Raw genomic sequence first — 24,638 nt, 5'->3', positions numbered from 1 at the left:
CTACGCAGCGAGTAGAGATTGGCAGAAACGATAACCATGCACTCTTATCGTTATGTTAAAATGAGAACAAATCTTTCTCCAGGAATAGGAAATAAGTGTACTCAACTGTACCTGTTTAACTATCCATTACATAATCATCATGCCCCTCTTTATTTAAAAATATCCATCCATCACTCCATCAGACCATCACATGAGTAAATGACATATATACTGACACATATTAAAATGCAATTACCTATATATTAGGATTAGGATGTTGGATTAGGAATAGGACAGGATGTAACAAATAATTTAACATAAAACAAAATTTATTAATTTTAAAATTCTGTTTTTTTGTTGACGGCTCATTAATTATGAACCAAACATCTCTTTAGTATTTTCAAAATACGTATCTGTTATGGCCAGTTTTGGCCGCAAGAGGATAAGGAAGGGCGCGCCCTCCGCGGGGTAGTCCCGGGAGGCGCGCCTTGTGTCTTAAGGATGAGTGTACCATGTCTGAAGAATGGAGGAATAAACAGGAAAGACAAAGGGCGCGCCCTCCATGGTCGCGCCCGCAGGTAAGTGATATGTGTGTGAGGTTGAGTGAGTCTCGATGACGACCCTTCCGAAGGATACGAAGACCTACCCTTCCGAGGGATATGAAGACTAGTGCCAGGCTCATCTGGAAGTTATTAGGCTCATCTGGTAGTTCCCGGGTTACGACCGGGCGTGGTCTATAATCCCCAATCCTGCTATCTGCCGGGTTGTCCTCGCGCGGGGGCTTGGGGTGATCATGATTGTAGAAAGCCCTCAGGGGTGACATGAAGGCCGATCATATGTCCGGGTCCTGTATTCTGGTGAGTTAGCCCTCATTGGGGGACTGGGACGATCGTGTAACTTGGCTCCTCATTGGTCTTACCTCTTAGTGAGAACCTTCACTAGGGGGTAAGGATGCATCCCTACGCCTCGTAGAAGTGGTCACGGCTCTATCCGATGTCTCCTCCATGCTACGAAGAGTAGCGGTTAGTGTCATCTCTCGTAGTGGAGATGATGCCGTATCCGTGATGTACTTGGACTAGGAGTCTAGGGTAATCGCCTCATGGCATACTTCTAACTGGAGTAGAACTCTAAGTGATAAGTCACCGGCCCATGGTTGGTCTTATCCCCAAGAGGCCTAGTCCTGATCAAACTAGGAGTCTTGGTTCTATAGAACTACGTACGGCTTGATCCCCTATATAAAGGGGTACGTAGGCACATCAAGGGGATATATCGAGAGTTGTGAGAACGAGAGCAGAAGTATATTCCCTTGATCTCAGCCACCCTCAAACACCTAAAACCACCGCCCACGGCGGATTTCCGTCATATAATCACCGTAAAACACCTAAGTCCGTCAACAAACCTCACGTTTGTTGATTCACCAAATTCCTCTATCAACAAATTGGCGCTAGAAGGAGGGGATCCAGGTGAAATCTCGAAGAGGAAGAGATGGCCAATCACGACGATGATTTGTATGAAGGAGAATACTACGTCGAAGATGAACCAGTGGAGGCATACTCACCGGTGCACATTCAGGACCCCCGCACTTTGCCAAACAACCCACCTCCGGTTGTGGTCAGCAACACGGAGCTTCTTAGTGCCCTTCACCGAATGGAACAAAATCAAGCAAGATACAACACAAGATTGAATACCCTGGAGTCCGTACTAGAAGAACTTGCACCTAGACGTTCTCACCAGTCTAGGAGCCACGACAGGAGGGGACGCAGACGTTTCAGGCGCCCTACGCCTCGGATGTTGAAATATGGAGATGCAACTCCTGGTGCTAACCATCCCAAAGGAACAACCGTCAATCACGGGGCTCATGGCACTCAGGGCGCGCCCTTGGCCGTGTCCATACCACTAACCCAGCCGGAAGGGTCGAGGCAAGGAGTAGGAAATCAGAACACAAACGCCCGACCGTTGGCCGAAAGACTAGGGATCACACAAGATAGCCTAGCCATGATTGTACACTTGGTTGGAGAGGAACAGCGAGGACGCCAGGGGACCCAAGGCGAGCCCTCGGAGCAAAGACGCGACACGGGTGTTGGCAGAACCTACCGAGGAGTAAGAGGGAGAGGCAGAGACCATACGTCGGTCGGAGGAAGAGGTCGCGGACCACCCATAATTGAATACATCCCCTCGCAGAGCGAGTCTAGCCAGCACACACCGAACCGGCAAGGCCGCAGAAGGTCGCGCCCCCCAATGGTCAGACGGGTGCGACCCTTCAAACCAATACTCAACAAACTACACCTAATGGTCAGACGGGCGTGACCATTCAAACCACTCCTCACGATCATACAGGCGTGAACCCCCAAACTAACACTCAGCAAACTATCCCTATCATCACTAATCCCCAACTATCCACTCCCATCATGACCAACCAACAAGCCACAGCAACTCAACCACAACAGACACCCACGGGTACTCAGACGACCCTTGCCACGGCTGTCACTCAGACCCCCGGGAACAATGCCAACACAGTGGCCACACCTATCGCTACCCCGGCTAATAACGCCAGCACAGTCGCCACGCCCATTACTACCCAAACGACTACACAAACCATCCCTGGACTCGGAGCCATCAACGGAGAGGACCTGAAGAAATTACTTGCCCTTCTACAAGCTGGACATTCCACCGCGGTACCAAACATCCCCTCGCCATACACTGCTGCAGTTCGTGACGCACAGCTTCCAATAGGATTTAGACATGTGAACGCAGACCTTCGCTACCATGGTAATTCGGACCCCCGAGAGTTTCTAATCAGGTTCAACATTGAGATGAACTTGTATCAAATCCCGGACCTCGTCAGGTGTAGGTTCCTTGCAGCAAGTCTGAGGGAAAGCGCTCAGCAATGGTTCCAGAAACTAGGGGAAGGTGTGATCTCTTCTTGGGTAGATATGCAACGAATGTTCATGACGCAGTTTCAGGCCGCAACCAAATACGCTCCACCAGTCACCACTTTGGCCAATGTCAAGCAGCGTGATAACGAGTCCCTGACCGCATATTTCAAGAGATTTAACCAGGAGTCTATGGGAGTTACAGGGGCGTCAGACGAGACCTTGAAAAACTTCCTTATCGCTGGCTTGAAGGTCGGCACTGATTTCTGGAAACACCTCCAAGGGAAAGACCCGTCCAACCTGTCAGAGCTATATGCAGCAGCTGAGTCCTTCAAGAAGGTAGAACAGTCACTCGCCGAAAATCAAAAAGAGATTGCTAAGTCGAGGGGTAAGAGAAAGGACCACAACCCTAGCCCGGAACCAAAAGGGCGCGGCCGTTCCCCAGCAAGGATACACATGGCGAGTGACAGAAGAAATTGGAGTCCCCCGAGACAACCAGGCACGTATACCCCTCTCGTGGCATCAGCCGAGCACATATATGCAGTAACCAAGGATAAGGCCCCTTTCCGAAAGCCGCAGCCTATTCCCTATAACGTTGCCAGAGACAAGAAGAAGTATTGTGACTTCCATGAATCAGCCGGGCACAACACCGCGGATTGTAGGCACCTTAAAGGAGAAATCGAAGAGCTACTCAGGGCAGGCTACTTGACGGAATGGGTAAAGAAATACAGAATGGATCACCCGCCAGAAAGGCGCGCCCGGGGGAGGTCACCAGAAGATAAGGATGACGAGAAACAGAACGATACCCATTTTGTGAGGGAGGGTAGTATCAGGAGCATATTTGGAGGCCCCTACATAGGGGGAGGTAGTCGAAAAGCGGTGGAGAGGTACGCCAAGGAGGCAAAGGACTACCCCCTTACTAATGTAAATCATCTGTCGGCCAGGGCCCCGAGGGCGTTCAAAGGGGAGACTATGGACATCACTTTCACTGAGGACGACGCTAGATGGGTACACCATCCCCACAATGATGCCCTGGTGGTGGCCATGCGCATCGCCACCATGAACGTTCATCGAGTGTTCGTGGACAATGGGAGTTCAGTTAACATCCTCTACTACGACACCTACAAGAAGTTGGGACTACCGGACAAGGACATGACGACAGAGAATCTCTACATATATGGCTTTGGAGGAGAGGCCATTAAAGCCAAAGGAACCATCCGCTTACCTGTGACTCTAGGAGAAGCTCCACGAGCGGCTACCCAGATATCTGAATTCGTAATCATCGACCACCCGTCAGCGCACAACGCACTAATGGGACGACCCCTCTTGATGGATATGAGAATAGTCACCTCCATCTATCATCTCACTTTGAAGTTTCCCACACCCAGGGGAGTTGGATGTGTGAAAGGGTCTCAGTATGAGTCTCGCGATTGTTATGGCCGATCTCTCAAGAATTTTCGAGATAGAAGAGGGGTACCCCCCATGAAGAGCTCCATTCAGTCCACGCCATCTACTTTATTCAATATCCAGAAAGCGATACGGAGGGCGCGCCCTCACTCCCACTCTCGGAAGGACACATTCACCATGAGGTTAAGCCGCCTCTCTCTGATGAGCCAAAGATAGAAGAATGTGGAGAACAAGTTATGGAGGTAGAGGTCACACCCCCTAGGAAAATCAAGAAGTTGGACAAGGACGAAGCAGTGATGGAATTGGATGAGCCCACACCAGTCAAAGAAACCCCCAAAGACACACCCTCGGATCACGAGGGGTCTCCACCACAGTTCGATTTTGATCTAGACCCCAGGCTACCTATGCCAGTGCAGAACAAGGGACCAGCCGAAGACACAGTTGACATACAAGTCACACCGGGGAGTAATGACAAGATCCTAAAAATAGGGTCCAGGTTGAGTCCGGAGGTAAGGGGCGAGCTAATAGAATTCCTGAAAGGCAACCTAGACGTGTTCGCTTGGAGTCACGAGGACATGATTGGAATCGACCCGGCCGTTATGTGCCACCACCTCAACATCGATCCCACCAAAAAAGGTGCTAGGCACCAATAAGTGGGGAAAGGGCTGAGGCCCTCCAGGAGGAAGTTGACCGCCTCCTAAAAGCAGGATTAGTGAAGGAATCATTCTACCCAACCTGGTTGGCAAACCCTGTGCTTGTGAAGAAACCCAACGGGAAATGGCGCACCTGCATAGACTTTACCGATCTCAACAAAGCATGCCCTAAGGACAGTTTTCCACTTCCCAGAATTGATCAGCTGGTAGACTCAACAGCCTACTCGGGATACAATCAGATCCCTATGTACGAGCCTGACCAGGAGCATACCTCCTTCATTACGGACAGAGGGCTATATTGTTACATCGGCATGCCATTCGAACTCATCAACGCAGGCGCGACCTACCAAAGGCTTGTAAACATGATGTTCAAAGAACAGATCGGAAAGACCATGGAGGTGTACGTAGACGATATGCTGGTCAAATCTAAGAAAGCCAATGACCATGTGTCTCACCTATCAGACATGTTCAAAATCCTAAGGAAGTACAGGATGAAGCTCAACCCGCAAAAGTGTGTCTTCGGAGTGGAGTCAGGGAAGTTTCTTGGTTTCATGGTTAATCACAGAGGTATTGAAGCCAATCCCGCGAAGATTAAAGCTTTGCTAGATATGAAGTCCCCAACCAATGTCAAACAGGTGCAAAGCTTAACCGGGAGGATTGCCGCCTTGAACAGATTTGTGTCGAAGTCCTCTGAAAAATGCAAAGAGTTCTTCAAAGCCGTGAAGGGCACATCTAAGGACTTTGAATGGACGGTAGAGTGTGAAAGTGCTTTTGCGAAAATCAAAAAACACTTGGGCGAGCCCCCCCTCTTAGCCAAACCTAGTGAAGGTGAGACGCTCATACTCTATTTGGCTGTCTCAGACTACTCCATTAGTGCCGTATTAGTAAAGGAGGACGCGGAAGGTCAGTCCCCAGTCTATTATGTAAGTAAAAGGTTGTTGGACGCGGAGACTCGCTACACAAGTATGGAAAAGTTGGTGTACGCTTTGGTACATGCATCCCGAAAGCTACGACCCTACTTCCAAGCACATAAGGTGGAGGTAAGGACCGCGTACCCCCTTCGTCAGATCATGCATAAACCAGAAGTAACAGGTAGGATGATGAAATGGGCGATTGAGTTAGGACAATTCGACATTAACTACAGACCACGGACCGCCATCAAGGGTCAAGCCTTAGCGGATTTCATTTTGGAATTTCCGGAAGATGGAGAGAACTCCGGCCTACTAATCAAATATGACCCAGACCTACCGCCACAACCGGACGCCCCGAAAGAAGATATCCCCGAGCTGTGGTGGATAGTGCACACCGACGGAGCAGTAAATAATGATGGGGCAGGTGCTGGCATAGTGTTAGTAAGCCCCGAGGGACACAGGCTCTTGAATGCGATCCACTTCACCTTCCAACTATCTAATAACGACGCAGAATATGAGGCATTAGTGGGAGGCTTAAAGTTAGCCCTTGAGATGAAAGTCAGAAGGCTCGTGGTAAAGCTCGACTCAATGTTGGTGGTGGAGCACATAAAAGGGGGATACCAAGCCAAGGGACCTAAGACAGCTATATACCTCAAATGCGTCCAAAGATTGTTAGACCAGTTCGAGGAGGTACAAGTGAACAAAGTACCTAAGGAGTTCAACGGAGACGCCGACGCCTTAGCAAAATTGGGATCTCAGAAAGACGCTGCCTTATTGGGGGTAATTCGATTGGAAGTTCAAGAGGTGCCTAGCATCCCAGAACTAGAGGTCATGGAGGTAGGAGACGGCGTCGGGCATCAAACATGGATGACACCAATATGGGATTTTATTAAGGAAGGAAAGTTACCCGAAGATAAAGCCGAAGCTCGGAGGCTAAGATATAAGGCAGCCAGGTATGTGGAGTATGATGACAAACTATATAAGAGGGGCTTCAACCAACCATTACTGAAGTGTTTAGACGGTGACGAATGCACCTATGTGTTGAGAGAGGTCCATGAAGGCATATGTGGGAATCACTCGGGAGGCAACTCGTTGGCTATGAAGATTCTGAGACAGGGATACTATTGGCCTACCCTGAGGAGTGACGCCTTCGACTTTGCCAGAGCATGTGATAAGTGCCAACGGTTTGCCAACTTCACCCATAACCCAGCAACATCTTTGACCATCATGATCAGTCCTTGGCCTTTTGCCATGTGGGGGATAGACTTGATTGGGGAACTCCCTAAAGCCAAGGGAGGTGTGAAGTATACAGTGGTAGCCGTGGATTACTTTACCAAGTGGGCGGAGGCCGCGCCTTTAGCCACCATCACAGCCAAAAAGATTAAAGATTTTGTTTTTAACTCTATTGTTTGCAGGTTTGGGATTCCCTACAAGCTGATCTCGGACAACGGGAAGCAATTTGACAGCAAGGAGCTGAGAGGCCTTTGCGATGACCTTGGAATTAAGAAGGACTTCGCAGCGGTGTACCATCCTCAGAGCAACGGGTAGACAGAGGCGGTGAATAAAATCATCAAACACACCTTGAAGGCTAAGCTGGAGGATAGCAAGGGAAACTGGCCGGAGGAACTCCCTATGGTGCTATGGTCTTACAACACGACTCTGAGGACAACGACTGGGGAGTCGCCATTCGTGTTGGCCTATGGATGCGAGGCCATGGTTCCAATAGAGGTTGGAGCCAGATCTTTCAGGCGAGATTACTTTGAGAAGCAAGACAACGACGTCAACCAAAGGCTCTACTTAGATATGATTGAAGAAATCAGAGCTACCTCGCAGATACGACTAGCTGCATATCAGCAAAGAACAGCGAGGTATTACAACAGCAAAGTAAAAGCTCACCCATTTCAAGTTGGGGACCTAGTTCTCAGGAAGGTTGTGCTCAACAACAGAAACTCCTTGCATGGGGTCTTCGGTGCTAATTGCGAAGGCCCTTACAGGGTAAAGGTCATACTATGGAAGGGAACATATAGGTTGGAAGACCTAGAATGGAAGCCTGTTCCGCGTCCTTGGAACGCGGAACACCTAAAGAAAGTTCAAGATAGTAAAGTAAGGAAATTAAGAGGCATGATCAGCAGACGCGTCCTTGGGGACCTCATCTTGAGGGCGCGCCTGTTCTTCGGCCGCCTGACGAGCAGATGCCTCCTTAGCCAAAGTTTCCTCAATTTCAGCCTTTTTTGTGGCGATGAGCTCTGGTTGCTCAGCCTTAAACTCTTCTACCCACTGGGTCATCTCAGAACCGAAGTGAGAACCCCAGTCGAAGGAGGGCGCGCCAGCCACGAACGTGGCCACGTAACTGTTGACCCCATCATCGAAGGCCGCGCCCTCGATCTTCGCCTTCTCTGCAGCCGTGAGGGAGGTCTGACTCTCCTTCAACGTTTGATTGGCAGAAGCCAAGTCCTCATTGGACTTCTTCAAACTCTCCACTTCTCTCTGAAAAGGCTCAAGGCGCGCCCTTTCTTCTTTGAGCAGTTTCTGACAACTTTTCCAACCTTCCTGCGCCTTTTTCAGAAGCTCCCTTTGGGACTGGAAATCCTCCCTTAGCTTGGACACAGTTTCCTCGGCCTTTTTTAGTGAGGCCGCGTCCTCCAGCCGACGCTCCTCCCTATCATGAAGATGAACTAAGAATTCGGTCGCGCCCTTAAGAAGGAAGGAGTCCTTCTCCTCTTGAGGCTTCTCCCTCCACTTATCGAGCTCCCTGTCCTCGACATAGGTGTCACCCATGTCGGCAAAGTGACGCGCCGACTTACTCATCGAAGGCGCGCCCTTGGTTAGCTGCCTCTTCCTTTTGGCGGGCTGGTGTTCGGTAGAAGGAGCCTCGGGGATGTCTGGAATGGCCCGAGTCAGAGCCGAGGCCGCGGCCTTCTCTTGAGGTTGTTTGGAAGCCGAAGGCGCGGCCTTGTCTGATGGATGGGCGGCTGTACCCTTCTTGCCCAGGAAACTTGGTCGCGGCATATTTGCGTAAGATGGAAACAGGACAAGGGTTAGAACTTGACAAGAATGTAAAGGTCGCGCCCTCATAGAGGAAGGACGCGCCCCTACTTATTGCGAAGATGGGCAAATAAAATCGAATCATGCAAGTGCGTGGAAAATAATATGAGTGCAAGATGCAAGGGGAGTGGGGGTAGAATGCAACAAAGCACTAATGAAACCCAAAAGGGCGCGCCCTTCCGTAAAGGCGCGACCCTGACTTACCATCCTCACCGTCGCTCTCTGAGTCACTGGACTTAGCCCTTTTTCTTTTGGTTCCCTTTGTCTTGTCACCAACGGCGCGCCCGTCAATAAACCTCTTCCACCCAACCTTTTTCCCCACTTCCTCGGGCAATAACTTAACCTTTATCAGATTCTCCTCTGTCACCACAGAAGGAATGTTCCTTTCGGCGGTTGGAAGGTCGAAAACCTTAGCTACACGAGCCGCTTCTCCTTTGGTAAGGGTGGGTTTCTCGTGGTAAACTGAAGGAAAGAAAACGAGGGGTAAAAATCTCAAGGTAAAGGGAACGGAGGGCGCGCCCTCCTTGAAACGGCGCGCCTACGTTTGAAAAAAGTAAGGGTTATTATACCTGGGTTGGGATTGAACTGGGTAGTGACCCGAAGAGTATTGTAGACATAGAAGAAGGTGTCCTTCCACTTCTTCACGTGAGTGTTTCTTCCTTCAGAGAGGCCCTTCTTGTTATGTTCGTGCTGCACGACCAGATAGAAGTACCCAGGTTGGCTTTGAGCCAACCTGAAGAAGTAACTCACTTCTCGCATCGAGGGCGCGCCTAACCCCACTTTATCAAAGAGGATGTAAAGACCAGCCGCTAACATGTACGAGTTAGGAGAAAGTTGAATGGGCGCGACCTTGAACCAATCACATAAATCAATGTAGTATTGAGGAAGGGGCGCGGTCACGCCCAAGGGCACATGTCTGAGAGTGGTTACCATCCTGGGAATCCTGATGTTTTCCCTGTCGAACCTATGAGGACGCATGCCCTCCTTAGGAACTACAGATTTCCCTTGCATGCTGTAATAGCTTTGGATCCACTCGAGCTCGTCCCAAGAAATGTAAGATTCCTGATCTACACAGGACATCTTGCCTGCTCTCTTCTTGATGGCCTCCACAGCCCTGGGAGACAAAGTCTCGTTGTCAGAAAGGGTATCCCAGTCGACGTCTTCCTCCCACGTTTCGATCCTGGGATGTTCATACGGGTCGGGAGAACTGTCGGGAGAAGTGATAGAGAAGTCACTAGGACCTTCCTCGGGCGCGCCCTCAGATCCAGATGAACTTTCCTGATAAGGAGGGGAGTTTGAGGGAGAGTGAGGGGAGTTTTCCATTATTATGTTCTTCCCCTTATCAATTTTTGAGGGCGCGGCCTCAGTTGTCTTTGGGGGCGTGGCCTCGGTCGTCCTGGAGGGCGCGGCCTTGGTTGTTTTGTCAGCTTTGGAGCGTGGAGGAACGTCCTCAAACCACGACTCAATTTCAGAATCATAGTCGTCTGGGCGCGCCCAACCACCAGATGGCTGAGTCTGGGTAGTATCCTGAAGTTGTGGGGAGGAAGAGTCCATATCTGACCAGAGTGTGCCCTCCACTAGCTGTTTGTTTATTCTATCTAGCAACTCTCGAGGAACCCTTTGTGGACTCCTTGGAGGTGAAGGGGGAAAGACCTCAGGGTGGGAAACTGAGATCCCAATGCGACTCAAGAACCCTCGAAATGGATGGAAAGGGGGAGACGCGCCCTTGTCTGCCAGCTGAAAAGAAAAAGAAAAGAAAGGCTGTAAGGGCGCGCCCTTGGAGATGAATAACGAGAAAGGGCGATGAAGTAAAGTAAAGGGCATAAACGAATATCGTTTGAATGTGATCCGTTATACGAGTAGTAAAGGTCGCGTCCTCCATCAGGGAGGCGCGCACTTGGGTGCTCATGAAAAAGAAGAAGAAAGGGGATCTATGAAGACTATCGTAAAGACGGTTAGCGTAGCTGAGGCTAGAGGCGTAAGTAACGCTGTAAGAGCTAGGAAGGCGCGCCCTAGTTCGTGGCCGCGCCCTCCGTGATTTTTGATATTATTAGACAAACAGGTAGCGTTTCATTGTTAAGTGAAAATTACGAATCAAATGCACAAATTAGAATGAAGGCATGTATACATATGTGCCTATATATATATATATATATACTGAAGAACACAGTGGAAGATGAAAAGACAAAGTGCTAGATCTGACTAAATACACGGTGGAATATTGCAAGGAAGTAATAAAAATGTACCTTAAGGGCTGGGGAGTTGATTTGCTGGGATGAAAACGGTGAAAGTCGCCGGAAATTTACAAATCGCCGCCCGGAAAGTTGGAATCGCCGCTGAGTCGCCGCTGTGAGAGAGAGAGTAAAGGGAAAATGGAGAAGAAGTGAAATAGAAGGGTATTTATAGTAGATGGGTTTTCAGGACAGCTATCGTGTGTAACGGTCAGGTCGTTTCAAATTCTCTGACGTAGTCAGCCGTGGAGGTCGCGCCGCTCGTCTAGGGCGCGCCCTCGGATGTATGCTTGAAGATTCTCATTGAAGGCTTTGCGTTGAAGAGATTTCATAGACATTTACAATATCTACTAAATCTGGGGAGTACTTGTTATGGCCAGTTTTGGCCGCAAGAGGATAAGGAAGGGCGCGCCCTCCGCGGGGTAGTCCCGGGAGGCGCGGCCTTGTGTCTTAAGGATGAGTGTACCATGTCTGAAGAATGGAGGAATAAACAGGAAAGACAAAGGGCGCGCCCTCCATGGTCGCGCCCGCAGGTAAGTGATATGTGTGTGAGGTTGAGTGAGTCTCGATGACGACCCTTCCGAGGGATACGAAGACCTACCCTTTCGAGGGATATGAAGACTAGTGTCAGGCTCATCTGGAAGTTATCAGGCTCATCTGGTAGTTCCCGGGTTACGACCGGGCGTGGTCTATAATCCCCAATCCTGCTATCTGCCGGGTTGTCCTCGTGCGGGGGCTTGGGGTGATCATGATTGTAGAAGGCCCTCAGGGGTGACATGAAGGCCGATCATATGTCCGGGTCCTGTATTCTGGTGAGTTAGCCCTCATTGGGGGACTGGGACGATCGTGTAACTTGGCTCCTCATTGGTCTTACCTCTTAGTGAGAACCTTCACTAGGGGGTAAGGATGCATCCCTACGCCTCGTAGAAGTTGTCACGGCTCTATCCGATGTCTCCTCCATGCTACGAAGAGTAGCGGTTAGTGTCATCTCTCGTAGTGGAGATGATGCCGTATCCGTGATGTACTTGGACTAGGAGTCTAGGGTAATCGCCTCAAGGCATACTTCTAACTGGAGTAGAACTCTAAGTGATAAGTCACCGGCCCATGGTTGGTCTTATCCTCAAGAGGCCTAGTCCTGATCAAACTAGGAGTCTTGGTTCTATAGAACTACGTACGGCTTGATCCCCTATATAAAGGGGTACGTAGGCACATCAAGGGGATATATCGAGAGTTGTGAGAACGAGAGCAGTAGTATATTCTCTTGATCTCAGCCACCCTCAAACACCTAAAACCACTGCCCACGGCGGATTTCCGTCATATAATCACCGTAAAACACCTAAGTCCGTCAACGAACCTCACGTTTGTTGATTCACCAAATTCCTCTATCAACAGTATCTTTATCAGGCAAATCTACTAAAAAATGCTGAGCTTTTTTTTCCTTAGCTTCGATCAGTGCCGCCACCAAAAACAAAATACGATTTTAAGAGAGAAGTTTCTTTCTTTTGTTGTAATCGAAAAAGGAGGATGTTTTTTCTCTAACAATATTTACACAATCTAAAAAGTAACATGTACTTCGAGTCTTGGTACAAGGTACAATAATACCTGGCGGAGATGAAGTTATGGTGAATTATTAAACGTAACATGTAAAGATGAGCAATGATCCAGAATCGCCAGTCATGGCATGTGCATTAGGTCCAAAACTAGTCATCTATCACTCTGTCTGGGCAACAACTGCCGGAACATCATCTCTCTTGAAAATAGCCCGCAGGACTTGTCTATACTCGGCTCACCACTGAGGCTAGACATCGGAAAAATAATCAAGGAACTGATATATATCTAAAATGTCCGACAAATCCAAAGGTTAGCTAGTAAACAGCCCCTTTGTATTCGAGGAGAGGGAAGCCTTTCACTAAATCCCTCCTTTGCAGATTTACCACACCTGATTGTAGTCAAAAAAAGAAACTGAAATGTTTTTCAGTGCGTACCTGGTAATTACTGGTAATTACGGTACGGCTTTAATTGTAATAATTCCATATAAAATCCAATTATGTACCCATACAAGTCCATATTAGATAATTCTCCTCTGTACCTCAGCTCTATTTACTAGATACAACAGCTGTGGTGGTATTACATTAATAATAACATAACTATTAACAAAAGCACTTTGTTTGGGACAACCCGACAAAGCAAGAGGCTTTTAATCTCTAATCCTCATCCAAGATGGAAAGAATCTACTTCATGAGTAGGAAAGAATTATATGAAAAGCTCCATCAGCCATCTCACAACAGAGGTGAGGTGATAGATTTCGTCCAACAAAAAAGCTGTGCTCTTGGGACACAATCTAATTTCACTACCATTTACTAATTCCTCCACACCATAAGTTGCGACGACGTCTTTCAGCAGATGGCAGCTTCTGAATCTTTGTCTTCGCCTCTCGTAACCGAGCTTTATAGTCTTTCATCCAACCTTCAAACTTGTTTTTCAGACTCCGGAGTTCTTCATCAGGGTTCCCAGAAGTTGGATGCCCTGATTTAATCTCGATAATGGCTTTGGCCTCGTCATCAAAGGTCTGTTTTCGTTGCTCAAACTCCTTTATCAGGTGACTAACTGCATTTCTATTACCATTAGCTTGCCGCCCTGCTCCAAACTCTGAAATAGAGCTAGTTAATTTGATTGGAGTATCGTCAGGGGTGTGAGTTTCCAAGGAATGTTTATCATCAGAATCATAATACTGAGGTGATGGTGAACCCTCTTGCCCTTCACAATGGACAGAGGTACTGTCGGCAAGACTTTTCTTAACTGCAGCCAGGCTCATCTGTATATGCCAAATCAAATCTTGCAAGTCAAAAACCCAATAGTATTCTCTAAAGCCGAGATCAAAGGAGTTAAAATGTACTAATGTATATGGACTAAAGAGCATTCAAGTCTAATAAACACCACCCCCCAAATCCCCCTCCCTCGTGACTAAACATGTCCTGTCATTGTCAATGCATAAAGTGCTTAACTTTCCAGCTACTGACGATAACAGATTACAATATAGTATGTGAACTCACTTGCAAAGAGGTTGTCTGCTTTTGCCACATATCCTCCATTAATTTCATTTTGACTTCATATTCTGCCCACCTAGCCTCATATTGCTGAACTTGATCCCGCAGTACTGCATTTTCCTGTTCTTTTTTCTCAAGGGTTGTTTCTGCCATTAAAACACGCCTTTGAAGCTCATCCATGGCTAAAGGCAGGATCTGGATATTTTCTTCAGGCATCTCCTGTTGGGAAACAAATACCAGAAACGGTTTCATCATCTTTTACGAGGAAATCAGGAAAAAAATAATTTTCTTTACAAAATAGGTTCTTGAACATTTGGAGGGCATAAAATTTCTAAATTATTTGTTCATAGAATACTAGTCAATTAGCCATACTGCCATATATGACATAACCATGTTTAAGAACTTGTGTAGCTTATAATAAACATATTCACTAAATACATAATATAAAACCCAACAAATTGTACACGAAATAAACATTAAATAATAATTTAGTGTTTAGCGGATCATTGTACAATTTCTAATTTAGCCAACCTTGGTCAGGAAAATTTCTAGTCATGTGGAGTTCTAGCTCCAAAACAAAAGAATATTATGATCTTATAAGTTCTACACAGAAGATTCTCATTTAGTGAAGATATCAAATAACAAAATGCTGGCCTTCACAAAATGTACCTTCTTTACATCAGAAATCCTCCTGCTCAGATTGTGACTAGAACCTGTGTGTTCTTGACTAGACTTTTTCACTTTAAGCAATTTTTTTGATTCTTTACGAACCAGCCAGCCACGTATTGCTGCAGCAAAGTCATGTATTGCAGTATAAATATCACTTCCAACAAAACTGACCCATACTTGTGATTAAGTAAAACTTACCAGCTTGTAATCGTAGAACAGCCCTTTGTTTCTCATCAAGTGTTTGCTGAACAGCCTGTTTCCTCAAATTAATGAGATAATTGTACTTCCTCCGGGCAGTCGTAGCACGAATAACTGCAGATTTTTATTTCATTAGAAACAATGCTTTTGTGTTGTATCATTGAGCAGAAATGAGTTCTTCCAATTAAAAGAAAGTTATCATTAGCACGTTTTAGATATAATTTTAATTTCCTATGTGATCAGACATTGCATGTCCGTGATACTGTTCCAAAAACAAACACCAAAAGTATCTCCATTCTAGAAACCGAATAAAACATACATTTAAGGTGGCAAAAAGAGAAAAAGTGGCATCATACATGATTGAAGTGATATCACCCCTCTCTTCAGTTCATGGAAGTAGCGACGAGCCTGATGACAACGAAAGCATCTCTGCACCTCAAGTGTGCCTTGCAAAACTTGTTTTCTTGCTTCCTCTAATGCGTCATTCTAATAAGTACTAAACATGTTAGAGGAACCTCAACTGGGACCAGCATGCAACGCAAATTTACATAGAGCGAGACATACATCTCACTGTTCCAACTCACAGTATTAATTATTATAGCTAATGTGGCTGAAATATTTTGTGGCAGAGATTTCAGTAAGGTTCTTGTCTGTTTAATTTAATTTTATTTTATTGGCCTAGTGATCTCTAATCAGTTATTCTCCAAAATAAGCCCCTTAACAGGATTAGGTATAAAAAAGTAAAGGTTAAAATGTGTTTACTAAATTATTAAATAATTTCTTCAACATATTATACGACAGATTACAGTCGCATGGATCAGAAATAACTTCCATGAGAACTACTCCCTCCGTTTTTGAATATCTGCCTTTTGACTTTTCAGCACACATTTTAAGGTGCTTTGACCACATAGTTAGAGATGTTATTTTCAAATATTTCTTTTTGTGAATAAAAGTGTTGATATAATATTTTTATTCAGAAAAAGAAAATTTCAAAAATAATATTTTTAAGTATGTAGTCAAAACACTTTAAGATGCGTGCCAAAAAGTCAGAAGGCAGATATTTAAGAACGGAGGGAGTACCATATTGTCATTTTTCATTTGCTTTTTTTTTTCCTTACTGAACAAGTAGAGGTAAAAGACTTGGCATTTTTTTCTGCTTTACAACAGTATACTGGATAGTTGTTGAACTTGCACATACATTATTGTTTGAGAAGGCTCTTTCAATTATACATAATCATACTAATGCACAGGCCATCTCCTGTAAAAATAACGTTACTAGTATCCAACTAATATACTGGACTCACCTGTCCTGCTCTGAAATATAATTTTGTATAACCAACTTGATACATTTCGTGCTGAATACCAAACTGCTGCAGAACAGAGACTGATGCACTTAGTGGATCCTGACTGAAACCAAACTTGGAAAGGATGCCATACCTAAAATCAAGCATATATTTTTTTATACAAACTCTCAGAGATTTTAGGATTCGATTAAGGAGGAAGTATGAATAACCTTTCTGCAAATTCTTGATGTGTGATTCGAGTAGGATATCCAGATCTTGATATTTTAACTACCTGCAGAATCTCACAGCAACGTAGCTGCTTCAGGACAAGTTCCTTTTCATATATACCAGGGATCTGTCCAGAGTTGGGTTTTATGCACAGAATAAAATGTGGTGTAGAGTTCTCCAATTGTTGCATCAGCATGAACAGATGAGCCTATAAGCATGCAAAGATAGAATAAGATATTTACCTTGCTTGAGATCAGTTTCAAGGATTATAAAGGACAACTGCTTTGTAAAAGGAAATTACACACACTTAAGATATAAATTCCAATAGAACAGGTATGTATGAAGTTGGCATGCGAGTTTATGGGTTTAATTCTTATAGTAATGTGATGGGGTCTTACTTTCAACTTTGTGCCAAGACTTTGCTGATGAAATACAGATGCCTGATCTGCATTATTGGAAGCAAACAACTGAGGCAGTTGACTGCTGCATGAAAAGAGGAGTTCAATAGAATCCGAGTGCAAAGAATCTCTGTTCTTTTCCAAGAAACCACTGGTGTTATATTGAACCTACAAAAAAATACCGCCTAGTTAAACATATGATATTATATATATTCACACATAGCAGTGTAAGATTGAGTGTAATGCTTCTTTTACAGATTAGCATTTTGAACAGAGGGACTATGTGGAATACAAATGAAATTGACTCACTTCTCCAGCATAATGGCAAATAGTGAACGCTCCACCCTGTTCTCTATTAAAGCAAGGGTTGGTTTTACAATGCTGATTAATCTTTTCGGCGAAGGTCAGACTACTTGTCTTAGTAAGATTCGACTCCTCGTCCAATAAAGATATTAACCCTGTCTGCCTCTGCAAACCAAGCATTTCAGACACATTTCACAATCTTAACTAGTTAAGTAAGACTGAATATGTTAATGCTATTTAGATAATTTGAAGAAAATAAGAATGCAGTTTAGTGCTAAATATATAAAAGGTAACCATGAACCATTCTGTAGTTTATGTATCATAATATCATTATTCGTTTTGAATCTCCTATTTACAACATGAATACATGATAGATGTATATATATATATAATCCACAAGAAGTTTAACACCAAATATCAGTTAATGATAGTACACATCCGTCTCTTGAGGTCATAAAAATGTGACTGGTGAGTTTTAGTCAAATTCTCAAGTGTGCAAATATGCAAAAAAATGCTTTTAAATCAGCTCGCCTGACATGAAGAGCTAAACTGCACTTAAATATAGGATGGATGAGTTTGAAAAGCAGAATAGTTTGAGAACTTTAATACCTTCTCAAAAAGATCCAAGCAATCCTTGTTGTCTCTATATTCAACTTTTGTCCAGTCAATCCCATCTAAATCATACTCCTGTGGAAGACAAGGAATTTCTGGTGTAAATATTCTAGACACTGCAGTTGCTCTTAACCTTTTCACTTTTGAAAGAAAGATAACTTGATGATGAAGCTATTCAAAACGAAACTTAATCGGGAGTATGAAGAAAGAAGCATTAATTCTCAGACTGTATGCAGTTGGTTGATAATGACAGCCACTTGTCCTTAATTTTTTCACAGTTTATCCAAGTTTTACTAAATGAACCAGTAGTAAAAGTAGTAGTAGTCTATGTTACCCGGACTCTCCATTTTTGTGCCTATACCCGTGTCCACCGGACATGACATGGGTGTGGGTATGGGATCTGAGTCGGATCCTTCTTATTACAACCGGACACTTCACCTTGTAACATACCAGGTCAAAATGAAAACTTAGGCCTTGTTTCAACTTGTTTATAGAGATCAAGATCCATGAATGACTTGTTTCTATGTTGTTCTATTGATTTTATGCTTCAATTTTCAGTTTGTGTGATTTATGTGCAATAGACACTATTTTTATGAATGTATAATAAATCAGTCTATATAAAGTTTTACTTGCGTGGAACTTAAGTGCCAAGTCCCCGTACCCGAGTCTAATTCCGGATCCATGTCCACGAATCCTAATTATCCTAAAACTACGAATCTGACTCTTGGATCTGTACCCGTGTCAGATACCCATACCCGTGTCCGGGTAACTTAGGTAGTAGTGATAAAATTAATAAGAATTATTATATTGATAATGATAATGATAATGATAATGATAATAACGATAACGATAACGATAACGATAACAACAACAACAACAACAACAACAACAACAATAAAGAATTTAGAAGCTGACCTCTTGTTGAAGTTTGAGAAGATGACGAATGAAATGCTGATGCAGCCTCTCACTCGCATAGTTTATAAATAACTGTTCGAGGCTATTCCTCTGAAATGAATACAAATGAGATCGAACATTTAGAAAGAGTTGCTTCCAGTATAAAATCACAAGTAAAGATTTCATATACCTGAAATGACTCAAATCCATATACATCCAGAATGCTTATGGATCTCCCAGCTTGTCGTTCACCCTTCTCAATCGATCCATTGATCTTGTCTACAAGCCAGTTAAATAAGCTTGCATATAGAAATTTCGCCAATGCATCTCTTTTTTCGATCGCCTAAACGAAATGCATGCACAAGACTATCTTAGAATGACTGCACTAGGAACTTGAAAAGAAACGTATGCATGCACATCACCAATTGTAGGAATCTATGGTGCTAGTTCATAACGTAAACTTAAATTGCTAGCGTAGAGTATGCACTAGCATGTCTCACACATGCCTATTAATAAGATAGTTCACTGAACGACTGTGGGTATACCTGCTGCAATGTCAAGCTTTTAGCGGCAATATCCTTGCTAGTCTGGATTCTATTGATAGACAGAACTAACATGAGGTCCTCAGAACGGCACCCAAGTAAGCTACTGGCCGTTGCTAATGCTGCAACAAAAAGGGGTGAAAGCTATATAAAATCACAAAAGCAATAACATAATGCTAAGCACAACAACAGGAGAAAACAACATACAAGAGAGCTAATATGTTTTACATATCAAATACAAAGCTCCACAAGGTAGCAATTCTGTACACATAATACACTAATGCTGTAGGAACCAAGCATAAGATCATATACACAGTGCCTACTTGAACCTATACACCCGCTCAACAATGAACAAATGCTTTACACATAATACAAAATCAATCTAAACATACTGTCTACATATAACTATCAAAACCTATTACTGCCAAAATAAAGGCCAGCTTAGTGCTGTATGGAACCAAGCTTTAGAGCATATAAGCATTGCCTAATAAAAATTATACACCCGCTCAACAAGGGACAATTCTATACAACTAATACAAAATCATATCAAATATAAAAGATGTAATCCACATAAAACAATCGAAACATATTAGTACCAAACAACATGATAAGGGAATCAATTGTGCCTAGCAGAATTTTAATTGCAATTAGAAGTTCCATTGACTAGAAAATTTTAATAATCAGTATGTTTTCGGAAGTGATTGTAAGTTGGTATAGCCAATCGTCCTCGTACAACCATTATATGAAGTGTGGAACCAAGCCTAAGCATATGAAGAGATATACCTTCATCAGCAACAATTTTCACGTGATCTTCACTGTCAATGACTTGAAATGAAATGTTTCCCAGCCACAGTACTGCAGCCACCACTTGAAAGACATGCTCTTGATCCTCTTTGGACATACTAAACGCATTTAGAGCTTCCTGGAATATTATACATAACAGATACAAACATCATGAATCTATGTATTAACTACAAACTGAACAAGCCATGGTATATACTATATAGTGCTGCAGATAACTATGTCATAGAATTACCAGTAGTATTTGAAACTTCTGAGCATTATCGACATTATCAGCTCCTAAGCAACCATTCTGATTAAGATAGTTGTATTCACTTGCTGCTTTCAAATTCAGCTTCTCTGTTGATGACCAATGTTAAAATATGTGGAAAATTTTAGTGCTTATATCACTATTTAAAAAAAGAAAAGAGATGCTCTTGTTTCAAACATAATATTAATAAAAAAAAATTAATTATCAAAAAGAGACTCTATTGTCTCAAACTTGATGCTAAGAGAAATAATTATCAGCGGATATATTTTACAGGTATGTCCCTCTATAGTTGCAATGAGCTCCCACTATGAAACAGACTAAAAGCAATGCACAACTTCAATCTAACATATAACAATAAACAAGTTCTAGGACTTTGAATATAACAAATTTCCAATCCAAACAATATTGAAAAATCTAATGAATTCACATACCTTAATACTGCAAAAGATAAATAAAAAAGGGATACCTCAGTCTACGGATATTTTATGATCAGGCACAAACACAACCCGGGATATTACTATACACATATGACATACAACACCATGACATCACACATCTATGATTTGTGCCATGGCATACCATAAAAAACCTACAAAAATTCCTTAATTCTTTCTTGAAGTTGCAACATGGTAAGTTTGTGACAGGTTATTTAAAAATTTAATTCAAAAGCAAGCCAGAAACTGGAATTGTAACTATTTCAGAACCTTTAAGGGCAGATGGAGCCCCAGCACAAAGCTGGTAAAAAACATGATACGACCGCTCTCCACGGGCCAGATGAACAACTCTTGACTGCAAAAAATGTTTAAATTTATTTCTGCTAGGACCACTTACTAGTTAATTCAAAGAAGCTTCTTTTAAAAGAGCAGCAAGATAAGTTACCTTTTCCAGAAGAACTATTCCAAATTAAAGTAGCCAATTGATATTTGACACGTACATGTTACATTGTACCAGTTAGACAAAGATTTTAATTAATAAAACTCTGATGATCGAGTACTAAAAAACTGTTTGTTATGCAAACTTCGAAAAATCAAACTTACAAGTCTCGATTTGAGCACCACATATATTCCCCACAGCATTAAAATAGATTGTTATCAATTTCCCCTGCAATGTATCAGTGAAAATAGTAGGTTATCAATTTTGAACAGTAAAAGCTAAGGAACCGTCTTGTATGCTATATATGGCTGCATAAAAGGAAACTGTATTAAATGAAATAAACTAACAAATCGGCTTGAGTTGTCATTCAGAGATGTTTTTGCATTCCCAAATGCTTCCAGTACATGGCTTGTCTGTATCAATTGAAGTTCTATTCTATCATTAACACCACCAATAGCTCCCAAATATTGCATTGCGAAATTGGCTGTTTCAGTTTTCCCAGAACCACTTTCCCCACTGTAAGACAGAATATGCACCAGTATAAAAATGAGATTTTAAAAATAATTATGGAAATCTAATAATATAGTCCATGATATCACCCAAAGATTGCAGGTAGAGCATCAGCAAAGTTTAAAATCATAGTCGCTAAAACAAAATTTCAACTAACCTTATTATTATTGCTTGATTTACTCCATCTGCAAGAGACACCATAACAAAAAGAAACACCACAGTTATGTATACGTAGTAAACACGAACCCCTTTTCTATGTCATTATAATTTTTGTTGGCTCACCTCTCATCATCTCGTTATAGGCAGTGTCAGCCACAGAGTAAACATGAGGGCTGTCCAAAAGCTTTTGCCTGTAAGCCGTGACATAGTCATTTCCATAAAGTTCAACCTTTTTGAATGGATTGGTTGCTATCAGAACAGGCCCAGACATGCTCTACAGTTGGAAAAACAAAATTACTGGCCACAATTACAAAGATGGAGAGAATTTGGAAGAACAAGATTTATAATCACACATACATATATCAAATCGTGAGAATATCTGTACTGAAGGTTATGAAGAACTGATGGCTCATTTAAATAACTAAGCTCTATAAGATCATCCACGCCCTCGAGGACATCTGGATTTGCAGGTAACAAATCCTCCGCGGACACCGTCACCACCTGCAGTCACATAAAAGTTCAAGTACACACACATTTCACTTAACTGCTTCACACAAACTACAAGCTCTATGAATAGAGTTGACAGGGACTCACACTTCCATTCAAGAGTAAAACACTGGCCGTATCGCTTGATATAGACTGTATCTGTCCCGACTCCCAGTGTCCGTTTTGAAGCTGACACCAAACTCGAAGTTTCTAAAAATACATACTATCAACATAAGCAGCAATTATACTAAAATCTCTCAACCTAAAACCACTAATAACAAATCACTTCAATCTCCACTAGACAGAATCACAACCATAATTGAGCTTCCTAGAAACGACTCTACATATGAATATAACATGTCGTAGCAAATAATCAAATTCTTCTTCCCAGAATTTCATCACATAAAACTACACTATAATCACATCATTTACGTATATGAACAACAAATGCCACAATAAAAAAGCATAAAATTACTTTTACCTTTTTAATAAAATAACCGAAATTATCATTCAAGTCAGAGTTCAAAAACCTCGGCAACAAAGAAGAAGACGCCACCGATTGCTTATCTACCAATGCCGGAGAAACTTCATAAGGCGACTCATCCCCATCACCTTCCTTCAACTTTTTACCACCAAAACTCCCAGTTCTGGAATGTTTAACCTCCTGTCTTTTACCACCGCAAATTAAATCCTCCGAGTTATTCTCAAATTTAGCGGGCAACGGACGCTTCGCTGACGGCCGGCGAGCCTTAGAAGTCGGCCGTGCAGGTAACGCCGGCGGCAAGTCCTTCGGCCTCTCTTCCTCGTCTCTTTGCCTCAGCGAATCCAACATTTCTTCTAATGAACTCCTCATTAACATTGATGGCGAAACAGACAACATCTCTCTCTGTCTCTCTCTCTCGCTCTGGCTCTCTCTCTCTCTCTCTCTCTCTCTCTCTCTCTCGTCTCTATACACACATATAAAACGCTACAGAATGAAAACTCAGCTCAATCATCCTCTGTCAGAGAGTCACCAATGTGCAAAGTGAATCGACGAGAAGCTTAAGATTAAAACTCTAATTAAAATCAAACGAAATAAAAATCAAACCGAATAAACTCAAAATCTATGATTATGTAATGAAAGAGCTATGTGGCGAGCTGTGCGTCTTGAGATTTGGGGGAAAAGAGAGCAAGTGGTTTAAGCTAATCAAGAGACGTTCTAGGTAACAGTGAAAGGGAGAGGGAGATTAATACGAGACTAATTAATATTAAAAGCGAAATCCTAAACTACAATTACTATAGTTTAATAGTTTATATATAATTGCAGTGGGGTATATATAAACTAGGCTGTCATAATTATACTCCAGATGAGTTTAATCTGAGTTTGGTGCTGGTTAGAAGGAAATTTGAATTTGGGGGAAAGAGAAGAAGGGGATAACAGTGAGTTGTTTAAGATCTGACAACGGCTAAAATAAAACATTTACTCATGTTCTGTTTGTGTCTATCATCACTGTCTGTATCTATTTTGTTTTTATATCGGGGAAATAGGTGATCACATAATGACATGTATATTTTGTAATTTTGGAATTGGAAATTTCCCAAAGAGACCCGGGCTGCCTTCCCCTTTTTAATTCAATGATTATTGCCAAAGAGTTTACAACTCATTTTACTTTTGTAATTCCATACGATAAAAATTAATATCATTATTTAAATAAAAATAAGATATTAATTTTTATAAACGAGTGATTTAACAATGAGCAATTAAATAAGATATTAATTTTAAATGATTTTCATGTGTTATTATGAGCGTTTACATGAATTGGGTATGTCCATTAAATAAGATATCAGATACACTTGAAATAAATATATTCTCCGAGTATTAATGACCCGAGAATTGAGATATTTGCTGGCAGGTACAACACCCAACTGAATTTCGATTATCTTTTTGTCAGTAGTTTATTCTCCTTTTCATTTAAGTGATTCAAATAATTTTGTCGGGGAGTATTTTATATAGATAATCTTTTATTTTGGAAATATATTTTAATACATTCTGGTTGTTTATCTCGAAGGATAGATGTTTTGACTAGGGGTGTGCACGGATCGGTTCGGTTCGGTTTTCTGATAAAACCGTTACCGAACCATATATGTCGGTTCGGTTCGGTTTTTACGTATTAACCGTAACCGAACCGTTTACAACGGTTATTTTCGGTGCGGTTAACCGTTTATCGGTTTCGGTTTTTTTCGGTTTTTATTTTATAAAAGAATATTATAATAACATGCTCAAATCTTGTACTGACTTATGCTTAT

The 24,638-nt window shown here is 42.8% G+C and overlaps 3 protein-coding genes across 3 annotated transcripts; 2 read left to right on the top strand and 1 right to left on the bottom strand.

Annotated features, from left to right (window-relative positions):
- Positions 1–2,387: 2,387 nt before the first annotated feature.
- Positions 2,388–4,475, top strand: LOC135151379 (uncharacterized). Its single transcript, XM_064089801.1, has one exon. It carries the CDS (start codon positions 2,388–2,390, stop codon positions 4,473–4,475), a length of 2,088 nt encoding a protein of 695 aa, XP_063945871.1.
- A 20-nt stretch (positions 4,476–4,495) lies between these two features.
- On the top strand, positions 4,496–7,371 carry LOC108212264 (uncharacterized). The gene is made up of 2 exons (XM_017383990.1): positions 4,496–4,768; positions 4,903–7,371. Exons 1-2 carry the CDS (start codon positions 4,496–4,498, stop codon positions 7,369–7,371), a joined length of 2,742 nt encoding a protein of 913 aa, XP_017239479.1.
- A 5,742-nt stretch (positions 7,372–13,113) lies between these two features.
- Positions 13,114–23,817, bottom strand: LOC108214521 (myosin-2). Its single transcript, XM_017386543.2, has 24 exons — positions 22,834–23,817; positions 22,461–22,562; positions 22,224–22,367; positions 21,990–22,140; positions 21,865–21,892; positions 21,545–21,713; positions 21,362–21,425; positions 21,204–21,217; positions 21,029–21,113; positions 20,310–20,413; positions 20,057–20,195; positions 19,277–19,395; positions 18,922–19,074; positions 18,753–18,842; positions 17,835–17,912; positions 17,232–17,390; positions 16,923–17,090; positions 16,527–16,732; positions 16,318–16,450; positions 15,370–15,499; positions 15,014–15,127; positions 14,816–14,934; positions 14,153–14,365; positions 13,114–13,914 (listed from the first exon to the last, which is right to left on the bottom strand). The coding sequence occupies exons 1-24, from the start codon at positions 23,230–23,232 to the stop codon at positions 13,450–13,452; spliced, it is 3,546 nt and encodes a 1,181-aa protein (XP_017242032.1). The 5' UTR covers positions 23,233–23,817; the 3' UTR covers positions 13,114–13,449.
- Positions 23,818–24,638: the final 821 nt, after the last annotated feature.

This window comes from Daucus carota, chromosome 3, assembly GCF_001625215.2.
Source record: "Daucus carota subsp. sativus chromosome 3, DH1 v3.0, whole genome shotgun sequence".
Lineage (NCBI taxonomy): Eukaryota > Viridiplantae > Streptophyta > Magnoliopsida > Apiales > Apiaceae > Daucus > Daucus carota.
Note: the sequence above shows the minus strand (reverse complement) of the source record. Positions and strands in the feature narration are given on the sequence as shown.